Genomic DNA, 22,815 nt, shown 5'->3' with positions numbered 1-22,815 from the left:
AAAGATAGGACTCTCACTTGTGCCACTTCTGTGTGGAATAAAGAAGCCATTTATTTCCCATTATTTGAAATAATTGCAGAAAAAAACTAATCTGGAGAGAGGAGAGGCTGTCCAGGCATTCAGGAATACTCAGCCTCTCGGGCCTGGAATATTCCGAGGGGGCTCTCTGAATATTTCACTGGGGCTTAGTTGTGGTTTTGATGTTAAATTCAGGCTATTGCAAAGAGTTTGATGCCTCCGTTGGTTTATTTTTCTGTTTATTGGGGGAGTGTGTGTGGCGGGAAGGTGGGCCTGGTGGTGTTCAGTTCGACTGACATCTTGTGATCAATTTGCGAGTTAATGTCATGTGAATGGGACAAACCGCTTCTCTTTCGGCCCCTAGCACTGCGATTCTATAGTTCTCAGACTGAAATAGACAATTCCATGCAAATCATATTGGCTGAAGTTTCAGCTGTATTAGTGGTCTGCTGCTTTATTTTTACTGAGCTCAGAAATAATGAGAGAGCAAAGCTACAGCCAAGTCATTCACTGGAGGCCTCTTTCCATGAAAATAGATATTACTTCTTTTTTCCTCAGCAACTGAAGCTTTGTTCATTTTCAAAGCAGTTGTCATGAACTCATTATCATTTTTCTTAATATGATAAGTGTAAACTAAAGAATGCTATAATGTTTGAAAAGCTACAGCCGCCCTCAGAAATGGAATACTAATGCCTTGTGTAAGTCTTTGATTGAGAGAAATGTATCCTTCTGTCTCCATTTGCCTGGAATTGTCATTCTCCAGTGCCTTTCACTTATAGCATAAGCTGGCTTCCTAAATGACTGCTCTGTCGGTGCATGTACACTGTGTATTTGTCCAGCAGTGAAAGATCAGCAAATCACTTTGGTAATTTTTGGAAGATGGTAGCATATTGCATGTTACTCTTAAAAAAAAAAAAACAACTCTGAAAAGTTTATTTTAGTTCTACTTTTCAATCTGTCAGCAACGCAGGAGACAGGAGTTCGATCCCTGGGTTGGAAAGATGGCCTGGAGAAGGAAATGTGGAGAGGGAATGGAGAGAAAGGAATGTGGAAAAGCAAATGGAGAAGGGAATTCTCCACTCCAGTATTCTTGCTTGAGATCCACAGTCAGAGGAGCTTGGTGGGCTATAGTGCATGGGGTTGCAAAGGGTCAGACACAGCTGAGCAGCTAACACACTTTCACTTTGAATGATAACTAATAATTGTCATTATCTTACACTGATTCTGATTATAAAGATTCTAACTACCAAGAGTCCATACACACCCTAAGCCTGGACTTCATCTAGCTCTAGCTGCCCAGCCACCAGAGAAGCCTAGAGAGTAGACACTCTGATAAATGTTTTTAGAATGAATGAAATAAAATGTAGATCGTTTAGGATGGTGCTAGGGGAGAAGCGAGGGAAGGTGCAAATTGGAGGTTAACCATAAAGAAATATCTCATGCTATGAGGATATAGCATGTCATTCCGCCCAGTAATATGGCTCTGAAAAAAAAAGACCAAAAAATATGTTTGTAACATTAGGAAAGCTTGGGAAATTGTTTCAAGCCAGTATATTTAAATTCATTTTTTTTCTTTATTGAAGCATAATTTATTTACAATGTTGTATTACTTTCATGTATACAGCAAAGTGATTCAGTTATATATATTTATATATATAACATATATATACATGTATATATATATATATACTTTTTCAGATTCTTCCCATTACTGGTTATTACAATATACAGAATATAATTCCCTATGCTATTCAGTAGGCCCTTGTTGTTTATCTAAAGAGCACACCAAGCTTTGCAGCACACCAGGCTTCCTTGTCCTTCACCATCTCCTGAAATTTGCTAAAACTTATGTCCATTGAGTTGGTGATGCTATCCAACCATCTCGTCCTCTGTGGTCCCCTTTTCCTACTGCCTTCAATCTTTCCCAGCATCAGGGTCTTTTCTAATGAGTCAGGTCTTCGCATCAGGTGGCCAAAGTATTGGAGCTTCAGCATCAGTCCTTCCAATGAATATTCAGGACTGATTTCTTTAGGATGGACTGGTTTGATCTCCTTGCACTCCAAGGGACTCTCAAGAGTCTTCTCCAGCACCACAGTTTGAACACATCAATTCTTTGGCGCTTAGCCTTCATTATGGTCCAACTCTCACATCCATACATGACTACTGAAAAATCATAACTTTGACTAGATGAACCATTGTTGGCAAAGTAATATCTCTGCTTTTAATACACTGTCTAGGTTTGTCATAGCTTTTCTTCCAAGGAACAAGTGTCTTTTAATTTCATGGCTACAGTCACCATCTGCAGTGATTTTGGAGCCGAAGAAAATAAAGTCTGTCACTGTTTCCATTGTTTTCCCATCTATTTGCCATGAAGTGATAGGACCACATGCCATAATCTTCATTTTTTGAATCTTGAGTTTTAAGCCAGCTTTTTCACTCCCCTCCTTCACTTTCATCAAGAGGCTCTTTAGTTCCTCTTCACTTTCTGCCATAAGGGTGGTGTCATCTGTGTATCTGAGGTTATTGATATTTCCCCAGAAATCTTGATTCCATCTTGTGCTTCATCCAGCCCGGCATTTCACATGATGTATTCTGCATATAAGTTAAATAAGCTGAGTGTCAATATACAGCCCTGATGTACTCCTTTCCCAATTTGGAACCAGTCCATTGTTCCATGTCCAGTTCTAACTGTTGCTTCTTGACCTGCATACAGATTTCTCAGGAGGCAGGTCAGGTGGTCTGGTATTCATTCCCATCTCTTGAAGAATTTTCCACAGTTTGTTGTTGTGTATATGCTACTCCCAAATACCTAATTTATCCCCTGCCCAACCTTTCCCCTTTGGTAACCATAAGTTTGTTTTCTATGTCTGAGAGTCTGTTTCCATTTTGTAAATAAGTTTATTTGTATCATTTTTTAAGGTTCCAAATATAAGTGATGTCATATGATATTTGCCTTTAATCTGTCTGACTTACTTCGCCTAGTATGATCATTTCTAGGTCTATCCATGTTGCTGCAAATGGCATTATTTCATTCTTTTTTTAATGGATGAGTAGTATTCCATAAACAAAACAAAAAGACAGCATACAGAAAGTGAGAAAATATTTGTGAATGATGCAGTTTATACAGCTCAATATTAAAAAATAGTCCTATCAAAAAATGGACAGAAGATCTAAATAGACATTTCTTCAAAGAAGACATGCAGATGGCCAATAGGCAGAAGAAAAGATGCTGAACATTGCTTATTATTAGAGAAATACAAATCAAAACAACAATGAGTATCACCTCATACCAGTCAGAATGGCCATGATCAAAAAGTCTACAAATAATAAATGCTGGAGAGAATGTAGGAAAAAGGGACTGTAATTAGGTGCAGCCATTATGGGGAACAGTGTGAAAGTTCCTTTAACAAGTAATAATAGAGTTACCATATGATCCAGCAATCCCACTTCTGGGCGTATATCTGGACAAAACCATAATTTGAAAATATACATAGACCCCAATATTCATTGCAGCAATATTAAGATAGGCAGGAGATGGAAGCAACTTAAAAGTCCAGGGTTGGAAGCAACTTAAATGTCCAGGGTTGGAAGCATGGATAAAGAAAATTTACATATATATGTATGTATACACACACGCATACATGCATAATGAAATACTACACAGCCATAAAAAAAAGAATAAAATAATGTCATCTGCAGCAAGATGGATATACACACATAGATACAATCAAACCAGTATATTTTAAATAATGGTCACTTGGATGTACTTAATGGTAAAATAATTTGAAAAAGAAGAGCTAAACACTTGACAATGAGGTTAAAAAATAGTTTTGAAAAGAGTAGCTTACACATTTCCAAGTTAACTTACAAATGAGGAAAACAGATTCACGGGGTGAAAAAAAAGCTAAGAAATGGCCTTTGGGTAACATCAGATTCCTCTGATGCCTGCATTGAACTCTTAAGCAAAAGCTCTCCACCGAGGTTTCCTCCTCCTGATCTTCCCAAAACATTTCTCAATGGCCAGTTCTTAAATTTCTTAGTCTTGAATTCGTGCTAATACTGACTTTACCAAAGAAGGCAATTTCGATCTAACCACATTTCCTACTGGGCTGGCCCATTTTCTGTTCTGATGGGTTCAACTGATTGAGATAAATGTCCTGATAAGGATTGATATTTTCAAAGCAATCATCTATTGAGGGCTCATCCAATTAGTTGCATGGGCTGTGGCCTTGTGTTGCTCTTGCTAAAATATGCAGAATTTGATGGATCTGGTTGAACTCTGCCCAGTATGTCACTATGGTGGTCTTGCCCCCTTTTGCTGCCTTTTGTGGTATTTCTTTGTAGCATTTAAATGTGGAGTGCCTGAGGAGTAACTGGTCCAAAGGAATTTGCATGGCTAAGCCCTGCCTATGGCCATCCACATCCCCATTATATTCAGTAGATGAAATGGAATTGACTGCATTTGGCAATGGCAAGAAGATGAATTGATTGATTGAATGAGTACATGGTGAAGCTCGGGGTCACTGATAATCGCTCCCCAATTGTAAATTAGAATCAGGCTCTTTTTTAGTGGAACCCTGGTTTGGGGGCTGCCAGGACAAAGGCAGCCTGTGTGAGCTAGATGTTTTGCATGTACACTCCTAGGGCCAATGGAAAAAATTTCCAGCTTCCCTGAGACAACTGCCAGTACTAAGGAGTTTTGAATAAAACAGTCAATTATTTATTTGAAAGAATATTGCCAGAATTTCTATACATGTCAATGAAATCATATTTTACTGTTAGAAACTTTAAAAATCATATTCTACTGTTAGAAACTTTAGCTTCTTGTTTGTTTGTTTTCCTAGTGGATTGCATTTTGTGTGTTGGCTCATTGTTGGGAAGTTGTTTAATGTAACAGTTGATTTTCTACTTCTTCCTAACCAGAATTTGCATAGACATCAGAGATACAAGCTCAGGAGGCTGTCTTAAGAGCATTCCAAACAGAAGAATATTCATTAAATTAAGTGGAACAGGGTTTTGAGACTACAGGAGAGGTTTGGTAGGAGTGTTAGTTATGACGCCCAGGAAAATCTATGGTTCCACCGTTGTTGGACTTCCCGAGACCTGAGCAAATAATCAGATGAATTGGGTTGTTCGCTGTCTCACTGTGAGATAGTAGGCTCCCCTGGCACTTGCCCACCACCCCCAAGACCGTGATGAATTTCCTTAGCCAGTTTGATCAGTCATGTTTACATGTCATGTGAAAGATCCTACTGCTCCAGATTCAGTTTTGTATCATCTCATCAATATCATTGATTTTACAGAGAGAAAGAATAGAATCGCAGATTATATAAGGCAATGTAGTTAGTCCATGAGCCCCACCCGGCCCCCCAACTTTATAGGAATCCCTTTTCTGGTACCCTAGGCAGGGGCTGTCTTGCCTTTAGGGATGGGTTACTCATTGCCTTCTGAAGCAGTAGGCTCTGTGGTTGGAAAGCTCACCTGATTGGAAATTCTTCCTTAGTTAGAGTTAAAATTATTTCCCTGGTAACTTCGATCCATAGGGCTTGTCCTAACCTCTTGGTCCACAGAGTGGGTTCCCTTCAGGTATCTGAATGCACCACTCAGACCTTCCCTCAACTTCCCTTTCCTGTAGACTAAACTTTCCTCATTCTCTTGAAGGGCATTCATAAGTGTGATGAGCTTTCAAAGCTCTGATGGTTCTGGTAACCATCCCTTTTAAGAGCTTGCAGTATTCCAGTGCCCCTGCTGTTATGGGTCATCTAGGATGGTAAACTCTTGTCTTGTACAATGCACTGTTATGGTATAACCAACAGTTGCCTTCCACATTATGAGCATCATGCTAACCTACATATCACCTGAGCTGGCATTGGCAGTCAAAAGAACTGCCAAATCCCTCAAATTGACTTAAGGGTTAACTAAAATATTTGAGGTTTTAGCCATGAATTACACTAAGTCTTTCTCATTTTACAGTTTTACACTTGGTTTGTGGAATATAATTGCAGTTTTCATTTACCTCTGTTAAAATTCATCTCATCAGCTTCAGGCCAGTTTTGCAGGATCTTTCTGAATTTGAATGCTCACAGTTTACTGTCACCTGCAATTTTGATAAGCAGGCATTCTATATGTTTAAGTTATTGATTGAATGAGATAATTTTTCTGAAAGCATTCATTTCAACCAAAGCCCCAACATAAGTCATCAGTATTATTATCATTATTTACACACACACAGAGACACATGTACATGCACACACCTCTTGCCTTCACCACAAAGCCTTTCCCAGGACCTCGCACAGTGAAATCTTCGCTGACAGCTTAGTGTTAAGCAGAGTGACCTCTTTGTGGAAGAACTTTGACTTTTAATGCTTTCTGGATCCTGGTGACTGGTACATAAGAGTACAAGTTAGTAGAACAAAAATGCAGGGAATCCATCAAAGGGAATTCTTTGCGTCTGTTTCCTCATCTGCCCAATGAATGCAATGCTAATCCCTGCCTCTATAGTTTATGGCACAGAAAGGCCAAGTGTGGGAACTAAGTGTTTTTATTCAGTTGTTGTTTTTATTCAGTCGCTCAGTCCTGTCCAACTTTTCGCCACCCCATGGACTGCAGCACGCCAAGCTTCCCTGTTCTTCACCATCTCCTGGAGCTTGCTCAAACTTATGTTCATTGAGTCAGTGATGTCATCCAACCATCTCATCCTCTGTCATCCCCTTTTCCTCCTGCCTTCAATCTTTCCCAGCATCAGGGTCTTTTCTAATGAGTCAGGTCTTCCCATCAGGTGGCCAAAGTATTGGAGCTTCAGCATCAGTCCTTCCAATGAATATTCGGGACTGATTTCCTTTAGGATGGACTGGTTTGATCTCCTTGCAGTCCAAGGGACTCTCAAGAGTCCTTGTGGTCTCAAGGACACCACAGTTCAGAAGCATCAATTCTTCGGCACTCAGGATTCTTTATGGTCCAACTCTCACATCCATACATGACTACTGGAAAAACCATAGTTTTGACTAGACCAACCTTTGTCAGCAAAGTAATGTCTCTGCTTTTTAATATGATGTCTAGTTTGGTCATAGCTTTTCTTCCAAGGAGCAAGTGTCTTTTAACTTCTTGGCTGTGGTTACCATCTGCAGTGATTTTGGAGCCCAAGAAAATAAAGTCTGTCAATGTTTCCATTGTTTCTCCATCTATTTGCCATGAAGGGCACAACAAAACCTTGTGTGCACCAGGACCCAGGAGAAAGGAGCTTTGACACACTTGTAATGACTAGATAAATCTTGATATTTTTGTTATTGTTAATAATAATGATAATTCACACATAGAAACTTCAGAGACTAATAATAATATCTCACAATAGCCAGTTACTATGTCCTAGGCACTAGAGATAGAAAGGTGAATGAGATAAGGCTTGGCCAACAGAGTAGACACTTGTAAAAACAGCCAGCTGTGTGTTGGATTAATCTGGGACATAACTGAGACCAGCAGGGTCTGGAATTCTGACTATTTCTGCCCCTCAGAGTGTGGAGCACCCAGCTTCTGTTTCTAAGTCAGGCAAAGCAAGTCTCCCCACAAGCTGTTTTGGATTTGCTCAGGTCCTAGTGCTGGAGGATCTGGTTGGAAAATAATTGCTAGTGGAAAATGGGCCTTTTCTGATTTATTCTGTGTTTGGCTAGGGAGTCTTCAGATCACAGGAGGGTAAGCATCTGCCCTATTTTTAGAAACTGCATAGAATTCTCTATTGCTTGTGAAGTACTGCAAAATAAAACAGCATTGCTTGCTTAGTCCTTTCTCCATAAACCAAAGTTGACCTCACAAAGGGGAGATGCATCTAGTGTCATGGAAAGAGTGTGTGCCATGTACCTGGTCCCCGGCAGTCGCTTCTGGCCAGTGTGAGGCCCCACGTCTCAGAACCTCCACTACATTGATGGCCTAGTGCAGGGATGAATCCCTGCTTTATCTTTCTCAGGGAGGATCATAGGAGCCCAGAGATGGAGTTTCAGACCAATCTCACGTGCGTGCGTGTGTAATTTTTGTGGTTAACGGAGCAGTGATGCTTGGTATTGAGTACAGGTGCTCAGCCCTGGAGCATGTTGTCAAAGCTTTGGCAACACTTTGGAGCAGGTGCTCATTCCCACTTGAAGAACATGCAGATTACTACAGTTGGATAAGGGGGTATGCATGTTCTTATCTTGGGAATAACAAGAACATAAAAATAGATTAATATCCTTCAAGTGTGAATGAAAAGAATTACAATGAAAAATCTGCTGTGAGCTTCGCACACGTTCTAGGTCTAACTCATTTTGAAAGCAGAAGAGCTTATGCCAAGGTTCCTTGCTGAAGATAGTCTTTCAGTAAATTATATTCCTTTCAGCTGCCTCCTCCCTGTCTTAATCAAATGCATCGATGGTACCATGGAGCCAGTTTGCCATTTCATGAAATCTCACAATTTCAGTGACTCAGTCATCATTGAAAATGTGCAAGTATATGTAGCTTCATGTGGATTGGCCAGCAGAGAAGCACACTCCAAAAGTAATTCAGGATCAGATTCTGCCACTAAGTAAATATAGCAGACCTGAGGGAGAGGGTACACCTTCAAGAAGTGAGTCATCCATCTAGGTGTCTGAAACACCTTTGAATAAACCCAGATGCACACCTCTAAAGCCAGTGGTGGAAAGGTATGGATAACTAAGTTTCTCATTGATCAAAGCTTCCTCCCCGGTTGCTGAAGAAACAACACTCTTATCCCAGGCTGAGGCTTACTGTATCAATAGGACCTGTGTCTTTTAAATGATGAGACTAATATTGGAAAAGACCGGTCTTACTCAGGAAACACTATCTAAATTTTCAAAGAAATCACTGTGTATTTTAAAGACACAGAGTAACTAGAATTCAGCTTGAAGCTGTTGTCATGTATAGTTACATTGGACCAGTTTTGATGAATACATAAGTAGCGTTTGTCATGAATGTTATCAACTGCATACAAATGCACAACTAGAAAACACTTGGAAATAGTCTATCTTTTAAGTAGGTTAAGCATCCCCTTTAAATCTGGTATGCATTTTTAATGTACTTACCGCCTCCTTTTAAATAGTGCCAGGTAGAATCCAATCTGTGTCAGGGCTCCTCTGAATCATACTTACAGATTCTGCTTCAGCAGTTCCACTGTGAATGAATCTGTGAAGTATCTTCTTGCATTACAGCTCTTCAGACATCAAAGACTCTTTTTGAACTGGATAATTATAGAAGGGGGAAAAAAAACATGGTTTAGTGCTACCTGAGAGTTCTTATTAATATTACCTTTGAAATGACTAATTATGTTACCCATAAAGATTGGGGAAAAGTATTATATAACTGACTCATTAAAAAGGCCTTTCATAAACTTTGATCCCCTCCTCCCAAGTTTGCCTTTATTTCCATCATTACATTGATTTTTAGATTTAATGTCCATATACCAAAATGTTTGATGAATCCAGCATAGTCCGACACCGTCCAGCTTCACAAACTTTGTCATCTCTCTTGGGATGTCGAGCATGTGATTTAATTATCCTCACTATTTGGGGAACGTACCATGAGTCCTAAGACTCCAGCAAGATTTGAACAGCACCTCTTTTAAAAGCGAGTGTTTAAAAGAACTGAGGACCTACCCTCTCTGCTCGTGGAGAGTGGGCACCTGAGGGGCCATGCCAACATTAAGACTTCAGCTCAAAAACGCACTGTGTCAATAGCATGGTCCTAAACTTGTCACTAACAGTTAGGCTACATCAAGAGAAATGAATATCAGAGCATCCAGAATGAGGTGGTGATCGTGCTGCCCTGCCCTGAGCTGGCAGATCACACCTGAAACAGGAGATCATGAGTCAGAAGAGCCCCAGGCAGTCCTGAGTCCCTCCTGGGAGCACCTGAGATAGTTGACAGAACACAGAATTCAGGCATTAGAAGAGAAGTTGAAGGTTCCCTATCAATGAATGAACAAGTTTCCAATGTCTCTGGCTGGAGAAAAGATGGCACCAGGGGATCAGGCTGCTGTCTTCCAACAGCTTGTCAGGAGAAAGAAGAAACAATGTGTTCTGTGTGGCTCCAAAGGGCGATCCTGAGGTAGAACCTCTTGGGAGACAGATTTTTTTAGCTCCCGGCTGGAAAGAATAGTGTGATCAGGCTGTCTGAACATGAAACTGGCTGCTTTGAACAGTAGTGAACTCCCCATCACTGGCAATGTACAAGTGGATGTGGAATGGCCCTTTGTCTCAAAGATAGGCTTTAAGCAGCAGTGTGGAGCAGGGGAATGGACTGAATGACTTTAAGTTCCCCTGAAAAAATTTAAGCCAATTAAGTCAGTAAGTATATAGAAAGGGCCTACCATGTTTAGTGCCAAGAAAGTGTTTCATTTTTTGAAGTTCCTGCGAATAAAGTTGCTTTGTTTTTCCTCATCAGGAGATGACCCATCCCTGGCCTACTCCTCTCACTGCCATGCATACTCCTGGAAATTCTGAGCAGAGCACACTTTCCATCCCAGGACAGGTCAGTGATCTTCTTGCTCCATTTCCCTTGCTATGGTGTTAGTTATACCAATCTTCCCATTGGAATCTTAAAAACAGAAGTGGCCTTGGTGTTCTACGGCCATAATATCTAGACTCTTTCGTGTCCCTCAGGATGTTAATACAAATAGCATATTTATTGAAAGAGCGTCTTTAAGAGAATGTCCACCAGATGCTAGCTTGTAGATCATTATTCCTAGAGCACCACCACTGGCTGAGCTACTGTCCCCTGAGCTGATGGACCAGAGAGAAGAGTGAACTCACCCCTTAAGAAAGACCCAATAGATGATGGAACAACATCCCAGACTGTTCTAATTAAAAAACCCAGTACTCTTCAGCCTAATGGATCAGTTTTCACTTTCATGTATCACTTCTAGTCCTCGCCCACAAGCAGACAGATTCTCACATGCCAACAAATCATATTGACAGAACCTTTTCTCCTACAGTTCTAGTGTAGAACTGTCAAGTGTTTCATATAAATGAAATATATGAAACATATATGTCAAGTGTTTCATATACATTTTTCCTCACTTGCCCTCAGTAAGAATTTTTTCTCAGCATTATTTTTAAAAATGCCTGAGTAGATGTGGATATTCCAATAACACATTTTAAAAGAAAAAATAATGTCTTCTTTTCTCCCATCCAATTAGCTATCTATCCATCCATCCATCCATTCATCTATTCATCTACCCACCCATCCAGCCATCCATGCATTCACCCATCCACCCATGCATCCATCCACCTATCTATTTACCCATCCATCCATCCACCCACCCTTCCATCCACCCACCCATCCATCCATCCACCCATCTCCCTATTCATCTACCCACCCATTCATCCACCCATCTGTCCATCCACCCATCCATCCATTTATTCAGAAACCACTTACTGAGGACATACAATAAAGTTAGGGGTGAAGAAAAACATGAAATGACAAAGCAATGTAGCATGTGCCTTAATAGAGAATAAAGGCCCTGAGAAGGATTTCATACTCCCTGGGGCAGTGACCAAGTGCTTAAAGGTGACATTACCTGGAGGCTGCTTACAACTTTGACAGGTAGAGAAGGGCCCAAGAGAAGAACTCTCCATGCAGAACAGGAGAGCAAGGCACCTAGAGAGATCATGGTGGGATGTAGACTATATGGTCTCAAGTGAACCCCAGGCACATAAGTGCATCTTTGGGAAAGGCCTTGAATGCCAACAAAGGATATTGGACTTTATTTGTAGGAGAAACCCAATCACATCCTTTAATTTTAGAGTCATTGTTTTGAGAGTAACATTGGCCTAAACTGTGTTTAATCATCCCCTTCCACCTTTGAAAGGGATCAGAACTAAGTGAGCAGGGTCCATGGTGTGTCATTCCTTCCTGAAGTCCAACTCTCCGTGGTCAGGCTGCCCTGGGTTTGATATCCTTCTCCCTGGCATCGCAGCCAAGTGATCAGTTCATCTGTTTCAGGTGTTGAATCCAACAATGTACAATGTACAACAATTGTACAATGATTGCAGTGTTTTCAGCTGTATTTTTCCAAGTTTGCAGATAATTCATGCAAGTCGCAATTTTGACATTTGCAAGTGTTTACAGTAGAACTGGTTGTTGAAATGGGCTTTTATAGTAAGTGCAAAATTTGAAATCAGGCCTGATCTGCATTTTCTGTCAATTATCTGTGCTACCATCAACCCCACGATAAAGGTAAACGCAAGTGGGATAAAATGGTGAAACCAGTATGGCTACCCAGCCACTCTTTTGTTTCCCTTGATTCCTGCCAAAACGTTGATTTGAAAGAAAAGTACATTTTAAATAATAATAACAACATGAACAGCGCATATAATGCTGTTGTGTACCTCGCTTGGTTCTGAGCACTGACTACACAGTAAATAATTCAATCCTCACTATATTGGCGGACTTCCCATTGGCTCAGTGGTAAAGAATCCATGAGCAGTGCAGGAGACTGGGTTCAATCCCTGGGTCAAGAAGATCCCCTGGACAAGGGAGTGGCTATGCACTGCAATATTCTTGCCTGGGAAATTCCATGGACAGAGGAGCCTGTTGGGCTACAGTCCATGTGTTTGCAAAAGAGTCGGACACTGCTGAAGTGATTTAGCATGTACACATGCACTATGTTGGTAATTTGAATGTCCCTAGTTTACAGAGGAGAAAACTGAGGCACACAGTCAAGAAATGTGTTCAGAATCACTCAGCTGATAAATGAGTGAGCCTGTCTTTAGTTCTGGGTGTTCTAGTGATATGTTTATCACACCAGTTTATAGATGCACCAGTTCAGATTCCATCTTCCAAAACGTGGGTATTCTCCAGCAAATACATGTACCTGGGGTGCTGGTCCTTTCCTTGTGCTTGTCACCAGGACTAGGTGACACCATCCTCTCAGAAAGCATCCATTTCTTCCTTTCACTACAGAGCTTTCATGGAGGAAAGGGTCTTAGGAGCTGAAGACCTGGCTGTTCTTAATCCTGGTTCTGCCATTTGCTGGCTGTGTGGTTCTGTCCAAATTCTTCTAAGCATCGGTTTCCTCATTTGTACTGTGTGTGTGTGCGTGCATGAACATGTGTGCTATGTGTAACTCCAGTGGATTTTCCAGGCCAAATAATCTATGATTCTATAAACTTACAAAAACCAATACGCTTGAAAATCCTCAACTTAGTGAAATTTACTTATCCATCTCAAATTGAAATGCCATACTTTCAGATGGAAAATGGAAAAACTCTATGCCACATTGAGGGAGCTAGTTATGTCCCTTGGGGAAAGTCCCTTTAGACAGAAGTTGGCAAATGACAGCCCATGGCTTTTTAGATTTTTAAATGGCTAAGATTTTCCAAAGAATATGAAAATTACTAGTAATATGAATGCCATGAGATGCTATGAGTGATATGGAACTCAAATTTCAGTGTCTATAAATCAAGCTTTCATGGAATCTAACCACACCAATTCATGTATGTCTTATCTATGACTGCCATCACACTAAAATGGCAAGGTTAGATAGTTATGACAGACACTATAGGCCCCTCAAAGCCTAAAATATTTACTGTCTGGCCCTTTATAGGAGAGGTTTGCCAACCCCTGCTCTAGAATCTAAATCCTACAGGAGCCTCTGATTTTACAATTAAGGCTATTATTTAAAATAGCCTGACATAAGTTTGTGAAAACATTTTGGCATTGTTATATTCTACTCCTAAAATTATTGGTGTGACATGTCCATACAAGAAATGCACAGATCAAAGTCAGACATTTGAAAAAATTTGTATGACGTGAATCAACAATTGCTGTATGAGCAATGCAAATTCTCCCCATGACCAAGCTATTTTTCAGTCAGGATTGGGTATGTATGCAAAGGAACTTGGGTAATATCCAAAGATATTTCATTGGTTTGGAATTCTGGTTTGAAATAGTCTTACCCAGCTAAACATTAAAAACTGTATCAAGAATACATAACACAGTTGAGTCAAATTCACTCAAAAATATAACCCTCCAATTTGTTTCATGCATCACTGCTCTGAAGCCTCAAACAACTGACTGTTTGGGTCTGATGTCCACGATACGTGGATGAAGGGTAAAAACTCAATCCAGATTTCTGGGAGCAGTACAAAGGCTGGCCATAACCAGAGATATCATTTACTTGACTCTGAATGCTGTTGTTTAATTCCTGAAGCTATGCCAGACCAAACTTGTCCTATACAATTGTAATGAAATTTGTTTTTTAAATAATGAGCATATAGTTATGAACAAATGGTTAACTACTCATTTATTTGGCACTCTGGGAAATGTGATGCTCTGGATAACTGAAATTCTTGTATAACAAAAGGCTATCCTTCCATCAGTCAGTTCAGTTCAGTTGCTCAGTTGTGTCTGACTGTTTGCAACCCCATGGACTATATACTCCATGGAATTCTCTAGGCCAGAATACTGGAGTGGGTAGTCTTTCCCTTCTCCAGGGGATCTTCCCAACCCAGGGATTGAACCCAGGTCTTCCGTATTGCAGGCGGATTCTTTACCAGCTGAGCCATAAGGGAAGCCTTAGTTATTGCAGCATGCTGTAATATTATGTGCTTTGTCATTCAGTTGCATCTGACTCTTTGTGACTCCATGGACTGTAGCCCGCCAGACCCCTCTGTCCATGGGATTCTCCAGGCAAGAATACTGGAGCGGGTTGCAATGTCCTCCTCGAGGGCATCTTCCCAGCCCAAGGATCGAACCCAGGTCTCCTGCATTGCAGGCAGATTCTTTACCATCTGAGCCACCAAGGAAGTCCAAGTAATATTATACTATGCTGTAATTGTGTCCTCGGGAGCTATTGACATGGCTAGGAATGCTTGCCTGTATATTAAATGGCCATAGACTCTGGTGTATTTTCAGTTCTGACTGTGCTGTGTCATATGCTTTGGCCCCCTGTGCTGTCAGGTTTCATGTCTCAATGTTTCTAGTGGCTGTGTTTTTAGAAATGTTTCCCCTTCCTCACCATGTAATTTGCTAAGGGGTGGGAATCAAATGGCGAAGCTTATTAGGGTCTTTTCTCAAAAGTTAGTTGTCTAGCAGACTGGGGAAAGGATGGCAGTGTAGGGCGGAGAAGCCCTTGAGCAGCAAACTACCTGGGCTTAGTGTCAGCCCTTTGCTTGAGAGGCCTTTCTCATGTCTTGTGGAGTTTCTGCTCATCTTCTGGTGTGGTGATCATGCCAGAAGATAAGTGTCTTGAGTAACAGAATCATGCTACATAGATTTGAAAACTCACTTTCAATTTAAACACAACATCATCATCATTCTACCTCACTTCTTTTACATAATATTATGCTGTGATCTTATTTTTACTCTATAGGGTGGTAAGATTAAGCTTAAAGAATAGATTACTTGCAGCAGATTGATATAATTCTTTTAAAGAATTTTTTAATTGAAACTATAGTTGATTTACAATGTTTTTTTTAGTTTTACATGAACAGCAAAGTGAGTCAGTTATGTAGACATGTGTGTGTGTCTATGTGTGTGTGTGTGTGTATGTTCTTGATATAATTAATTATTGTATTTATTTGAATTCATTGTCTCTGGTTGGAAACAGTTGCTTTGCCTTTGAAATTCCCTCCTTCCTCCACACATGTGTCCATGCTCCCAGAAGGCCTGATGTGTGCAAATCCAGATTTCTTAACACACTTATAAGTCACGTTGAGGGTGACTTTCAAGTAAAATTGAAATCTCTTTAGATCACATGCTCCACTCGCATAGTTGGAATTGCTTCCTATACATCTCCAACTTTGCAATGAAGTTTTAAGAATACTTTTCTTGTAAAAATAAGAGACATCTATTGCATATGTGTCACCGTCAAGGTAGAAAGTTGGACTTGTTTCTATAAAATGGAACAACTGAGCCAGTCTGCTAATTACAGTGTTATTTATACCTCTACCAAAGTCATGATCCTTTGTTTGAACCGAGTCCCCTTTACTTCCATAGAGGCATCATTGCCTAGCTAAGTGAGAAATTATACATTTGAATCTCACACATGGGTCATTTGTTCCCACATTGCACACATTTCCGAACAGATACCAGTCTTATGTGTAATTCTGATAAAATGGCACTTATGGTCAAGTTGTAGCAGGTTTAGCTGGCAAATGTCTATCCTTTAAGTAGAGCTACTGACAGTAACCTAATTAATGGACTCCTTAACAGTGGTTTCCTATTTGCCAACATTAGTCAAGTTATATCTTCAGCAGTAACAAATAGACCTTTTGTTTCTTTTGTATCATTTAACTAATGTTTGTATTGTCTGTGTTCTTCCTTATAGGAATCCCAACATCTGACTCCAGGATTTGCCTTACAAAGTAAGTGTTTTGAAAAAAAATCTTTCTTGGTCAAAACCATTATCTCCTCTCCTCCCTCACTTTCTTCTCTTTCCTACCTAATATCATGCAAACATGAAATAACAATAAGAAAAAGTCACATTGTGATATATCCAATTGGTTTCCTTTTTACTTCATCTGTTATACATGGAAGGATTCTGTGAAAAAGTGTAACTGGAAGGGCTGCATGTTCAAAACCAATGTTGTTCAGAATTATCATTTGACAGTAGAAAACGTGGACAGTAAATGTCTGTGCGCTTTCTTTTCAGAGTGGAGTGACCCGACCAGCAGAGCTTCTACAAAGTGAGTACCATTCAAGTCCCGAGTATTCAGGTTTCTGAAACAGGCTTCTTCAGGGGCATTTGGCAAGGAAAATGCGCTTTGGTGCTGAGGGAATCTTGTTCTCTCTGCTGCTCCTTGAAAATAGGAAACTTGCCTCTTAACAATGTGGACTGTGATTAGAGGGGAGAGTGAGACTTCCCACGATAAGCCAATAATGGCCAAAATGAATGAAATCACCATTAGGCTCTCTAGCATTGTAGATACAAGCTGGGTCAAAAATAACTGTGATTCTTGAGTTGTTTGAGCTATGTGAGTTGTTTGAACTGTGAGTCTTCAGTTGTCTAGTTGTTTGAGCATTGTGTCACTTCAGCCACAGACATCTTTATATGTAACATTCAGCCACCACTGACTAGGATGGAGAAAGAAGCCGCCTAAGTAGCGGTGTTTGAACATGAGGGCTTGAGTGCATCGTTCTGGCCAGTCAGCCTGGGACCTCGCTGTTCACAGGTCATCTGGTGACTGTATATTAAAGATAAACAAGGGCAGCCAGCAAGAGATGGAATAAGAGATTGCATGATACTAGGTTCAGAAGCCAGGGCCCTGCAATTCACTCCACACTGTTTTCATTTTTTACTAATGTTCACTGAAGGAGGGGCCTGGAGAAACCAATTTCCTCAGATTAACTATTGTAGATTTTGTAATATCCATTTGTCCAAGAGCGTATCAAGGGAGTAGTTCTCTCACAACTTCTTTCATTCCTAATAATAGAAAATGGAAGCCAACTTTTCTGTGTGAGTAATAGTCACATACTTGAAAATTTTCAAAATGAAATAATGTACGTCATTTGAGTGGCCTAATGGCACACTTGAAGTGAATTGCTCACCTTTTGGAAGATCACGAATAGTTGCACAAAACAACTGGGAATGACTCCCAAACAGACCAAGGCTCTGAGAAAGTCAGTGGTATTTCCATGGTCTTAGTTCTGTTTAGTACTAAATTCCCACAAACGCTGACCTCATCATCAGTCCTCTTGGTTTTCTGGCCTGATCCGTGCCTTATAAGTCAAGGTTCCATTTCAATACCCCAGAATTCTCCATTTAAAGAATCCAGGGAAAAAGAGAGAAGAGGAAAATAAAACTATAACCTTGATTTAAGGGCCAAATTACATGGAAATGTGGTAATTGAAAAAAAGTGTTTTTTTGGCTGTGTTGGGTCCTTGTTGTGGTGCTTGGATTTCTCTCAAGTTGTGGCTTGCAGGCTCCAAATCGCATGGGCTCAGTAGTTGTGGTACACAAGCTTAGTTCCCCCATGGCAGGTGGGATCTTAGTTCCCCAACTAAGGGTCAAACCTACGTCCCCTGCATTGCAAGGTGGATTCTTAACCATTGGACCACCGGGGAAGTCCCAAAATCATCTTTGATATTGTTCATTCCAGCTTTTCCAGTCATCATTTTGCATTGACGTCCCCCTTGTTATCCTAGTAGACAATAAACCTTATTCTCCTTACCTCTACTCCTAACTTGCTCCACTCTTATTCCAAAGCCAGTATAATTCACATACACATACGCATACACTCACACACGCACACAGTCGAGCATTCAGGAAATCAGTGCAGGTTTCCCAACATGAAAACTTATAAGAATATTTTTTTTTCCACTGTAAAATGATTCTACTCCTAAAGCAAGAGTTTTAGGCTCCTGCTGTGAAATATGCTGATTTCCATATAGACCATAAAATGCAGTATTTCGGTAGTTTGTAACTAACAGAAATAAACTTGTCAATTGTGCTTTATAGCTAGAGGCTGCATCTGCAGACAGTAGCACTGGGTATACAGTGCATTTAGTAGGGCTAATGTGCTCTATAGGCCTTGTTGATAAAAATGGAAGACACTGAGTCTGTTTACTGAGTGAACCCCTCTTCTTTTAGTTGCTTGATCTAAAGTCTAAGCATTGTTTGTCAGACTCCAGCTGGAATAAATGACCTTCTTGTGGTAGGGTATAGGTTTAACACAGGAAAGATCAGAGCTATAATAATTATTTTCACTTTTAGCTTCCAAATTATTATCAACTTAGCCATTATAGTCATTCTCCCTTATTTTACTACACTGTGCTTTTTAAGTCAGTTTCTAGGCTTTTTCGTCTGGCAAGGTCATCCTCCAGGCATCTGAGAACATCCTGCATGTAGACAGACTGTTAGTGGCTGGAGGTTGGTGGGAAGCAGCCCCAAGACAGCCCTTCTGCAGGAGAGACACCCTCCTAAGGCTTACGAATGTCCTGGGCAAGCCCCTAGCCCTCACTGCAGTAGGAAGACATGAGAGCCCTGTAAATCAAAGCCCCTTTGCTACTGGACTACTTGATTGTTTTCCTCATTTTGGCCTCATTTCCCCAAATGACGAAATGCCGATCTTCCATTTGGGCCTGGGTTGTTTATAAGGACTACACGGATCAGCACCAGGACTGAAAACACCGGCTCAGGGTTCCCCGAGTGCAAGCTCGGAACTAACCAGACTCTGTGATGCAGCGGGATCACTGGCCTTGGGAAGATGGAAGCTCTTCTCGCCCCAGCATGCTCCATTGACACACAGTGCTTTCTATAGGGTGTCCATCTAAGTGGTAACATCCTACCTGTTCCAGCTGGAACCCTAACTTCCCAGGAGGCCAGAGCATGCAACTGGGAGAGTTTCAAGATCCAGGCTTGAGTCTCTGTTCCATGACACTGATGGCACTGGGGGAAAGCATTGACCTTGGATTGAGAGGATTCAAGTTTAAATCAAGGGGGAATTTATTTTTATTTCAGAGTATAGAGATAGAGCCCCTTGAGGGACATGAGGCAAAATAACAAACATATGTATATATGCATACTGGTATACATGCAAACACTTGCCACAATTCAAATGTAAACAGTTATACTTTCTAGTAATTCAGCTCAACCTCAAAGTTCATTGAATGTAAACCCTTAATAATTTCTGGAGGAAAGAAGACCCAGAAGGTTTTGTTTCCCTCAGCCTGTATAAGTCAGAGTATTATAGTCTTGGAACAGGCCTCACCCAGGTCTTCTAAATCCAGTGGAGTTTCTAGCCTCCTTCAAAAATGGTCTTTTTCCCCCAGAAGAGTGGGACATGGGCTATTGAAGGTCAAGTTGTATTTCTCAGGCTGTAGAGTTGTGTAGTTCTACAGTGATACCATGTCTGTCCTGCCTCTAAAGCACCCATTTATTTCAGGGAAAAGATTCAGAGATTGAAGGGACACCCCAGATAATGGGTTACCTTCTGGTTTCTTTATGGCACCATTAAAGAACAATGGAGGAGCAAATGGAAATCAAATCCAAAAAACTTGAATTTTCTTCATTGAGTTAGATGTCTTCATCTAGTTGACTCTATCAGCTTGTCAACTATTTGTCAGTGCAGTAGCTTTACCAAAATACATGACTTTGTTGGTCTTTTATGAGCCATCCTGAATAGGGACAGATCAAATTCTTCCTGTCAATCAGTTTCAGACAGCAACCATGAACTCAAGAGTATCCCTCTAGTCTTGCCTTGACTTTAGCTCATTTTGTAAGGACCAGTGAGAAGATGGCAGCTCCATATATGGATGTTTGGGTATTTCCTTTGTCATCCTTGGTTGTTTGCATTTGGATTCTGTCAAGTTGGAAATCATGCAGACCCCCTTTTTATCAGGTGTCTCCTGTGTTTTAGGTCGTGCTGTTGAGAATTTCTGGATAGTTTCCACAAAAGCCCAACATAAAGGTTCAGTTCAGTTCAGTTGCTCAGTCGTGTCCAACTCTTTGAAACCCAATGAATTGCAGCACGCCAGGCCTCCCTGTCCATCACCAACTCCCAGAGTTCACTCAAACTCACGTCCATCGAGTTGGTGATGCCATCCAGCCATCCAGCCATCTCATCCTCTGTCGTCCCCTTCTCTTCCTGCCCCCTGTCCCTCCCAGCATCAGAGTCTTTTCCAATGAGTCAACTCTTCGCATGAGGTGGCCAAAGTACTGGAGTTTCAGCTTTAGCATCATTCCTTCCAAAGAAATCCCAGGGCTGATCTCCTTCAGAATGGACTGGTTGGATCTCCTTGCAGTCCAAGGGACTCTCAAGAGTCTTCTCCAACACCACAGTTCAAAAGCATCAATTCTTCGGCGCTCAGCCTTCTTCACAGTCCAACTCTCACATCCATACATGACCACTGGAAATGTAACCATAAGTCTGCTCTTTCCTTGCCATGAAACCAGTTTCTTCATTTATGGCACTAGCTACAAGTCTGAAAACTTCCCAGCCATGGACCCAGACAGTTGACAAAAGGCCTGACAAAAAGAGTCTAGTTGTGGCCAGTTTACCTGTGGGTGACAACAATGCATACCACATGGACAAATTCTTGAATGTAGCACCAGATAGGAGGACAGGAAGTTACACTCTCACAGGAATGGTAGACATTTGTGACAATAATCACTCTGCTGGTGGATCATGGGTGAGGCTAGGTGTCAGGTCTCATGCCAGGTGCTTTTATATACACCACCCTATTATATTTAGCAGGGCTTCCCTGGTGGCTCAGATGGTAAAGAATCTGCCTAAAATGCAGGAGGCCTGGGTTTGATCCCTGGGTCAGGAAGATCCCCTGGAGGAGGAAATGGCTACCCATTACAGTATTCTTGCCTGGAGAATCCCATGGACAGAGAAGCCTAGCAGACTATAGTCCATGGAATCGCAAAGAGTCGGACACGACTGAGCGACTTCACTTTTCACTTTAAAGAGGGTCTAAGAGGCGCCTGGTGGGCTACAGTCCATGCCAACCTGGAGGGGCTCCCAATAATTACCATTTTACACATGAGAAAAATGACATTAGAATATCATCCCTCCTTACGAAGTATACACGGTTTCAGTGGGAGGACAAACTGTTTATCTTGAACAGACATGTTAGCTATGAGTACACAGGAGGGCAGAGTAAGTTACATTGCTCTTCGTGGGAAATCTTGCATGCTCAAAGCCTTCTCTTTTCCCACTGAGTTGTCCCTCCTTGTGGAATCTGATGCAGTCAGGGATTTGGTCACCAAATTTGGCATTTTGTACCTGGACACAAACCTTCAAATAGACTTGAAGAGCTGAAGTTGATGATTCCAAACCTGGTTAAAGTTGCTTGATTTAACTGAAAGAGCATTATTTCTCATCTTTTCTCTATAGGGTATGAAGACTTCGTTATCACAGGAAATAGAAAGATAATAAGATTGTTTTCTAGTTTGATATGACCAGTAGCAAGTGCTACATAATTTCTTAGATGAATTTTTAAACAATTTTTTTATCAGTAAAACTCCAAAACACAAAAAACATGCATGAAAATTTTGACCATCTTTCTACAAAAACTTTCATCATGGAAAATGTTTCCTTTGAGAATCTGATTTGAGATTTGAGCAATTTCATATGTTCTTTCCTAAGCACTTAATTTGGTCTTCTACTTAGATACAATTTCTGGAGCAAAATAAATGTGTAATGAGGCAGGGGGAAAATGACTGTTATTTTCATAATCAGATTAATTCTTAATCAGAATAGATGATTTGGTACTTGGAATTTAGAAATACTACTAATAAGTTTAAGGCTTACAAAAGCCAAACTAAACTCTCCCAATAAACTGGTAATCTTGGTGACTGTCACTGGTCGCAGCCATTCCAACTTTCAAACTGAGACATATGCCAACTCTTGCATTTAACCCATCTTGTATGCCCTGCATCTTAGAGCATGCCAACTTTTCCTAAGGACTTAATATATTTTTGGAAGTTCTCCACTACATCAGGGACAGCCACCTGGGAGCAGAGAAAACAAAATTTGGCAGCCTTTTCAAGCTGTGAATTAAAGGTAATTCACAGTTTGAAATGAATCAGCATGAGGTCCTTAAGAAGAGTAATCAGACATCAAGAGGATTTTATTTTGAGGACTGTATATTGGCTAATGTGACAACAAGCAATATTGGCATTTGCAATGTGCACGTCAAGAAGTATTGAAGCTGCTGGTGCTTGACGGGTGCCAAGACTGAAAACTGGGGCACCTTTGACAGGAGCTGTGGATTTCTGCTTTCATTACAAAAGCTGCAAACATAGATGTTTGTGCTCAGGGAGCATAAATCTTGAAAGATCAGATTTGCTTTTTGTGTCTTTGTTCA

General features: G+C 40.8%; 1 protein-coding gene across 1 annotated transcript in view; it reads left to right on the top strand.

The window, feature by feature from the left end:
* The window catches only part of AFF2 (ALF transcription elongation factor 2), a 539,484-nt gene that overhangs the window by 351,542 nt on the left and 165,127 nt on the right, over window positions 1–22,815 (top strand). The window contains 3 exon segments of the mRNA XM_070365748.1: window positions 10,444–10,530; window positions 16,331–16,367; window positions 16,655–16,688. Coding sequence (XP_070221849.1) covers window positions 10,444–10,530; window positions 16,331–16,367; window positions 16,655–16,688 — 158 coding nt within the window.

This window comes from Bos mutus, chromosome X, assembly GCF_027580195.1.
Source record: "Bos mutus isolate GX-2022 chromosome X, NWIPB_WYAK_1.1, whole genome shotgun sequence".
In the NCBI taxonomy this organism is placed as follows: domain Eukaryota; kingdom Metazoa; phylum Chordata; class Mammalia; order Artiodactyla; family Bovidae; genus Bos; species Bos mutus.
Note: the sequence above shows the minus strand (reverse complement) of the source record. Positions and strands in the feature narration are given on the sequence as shown.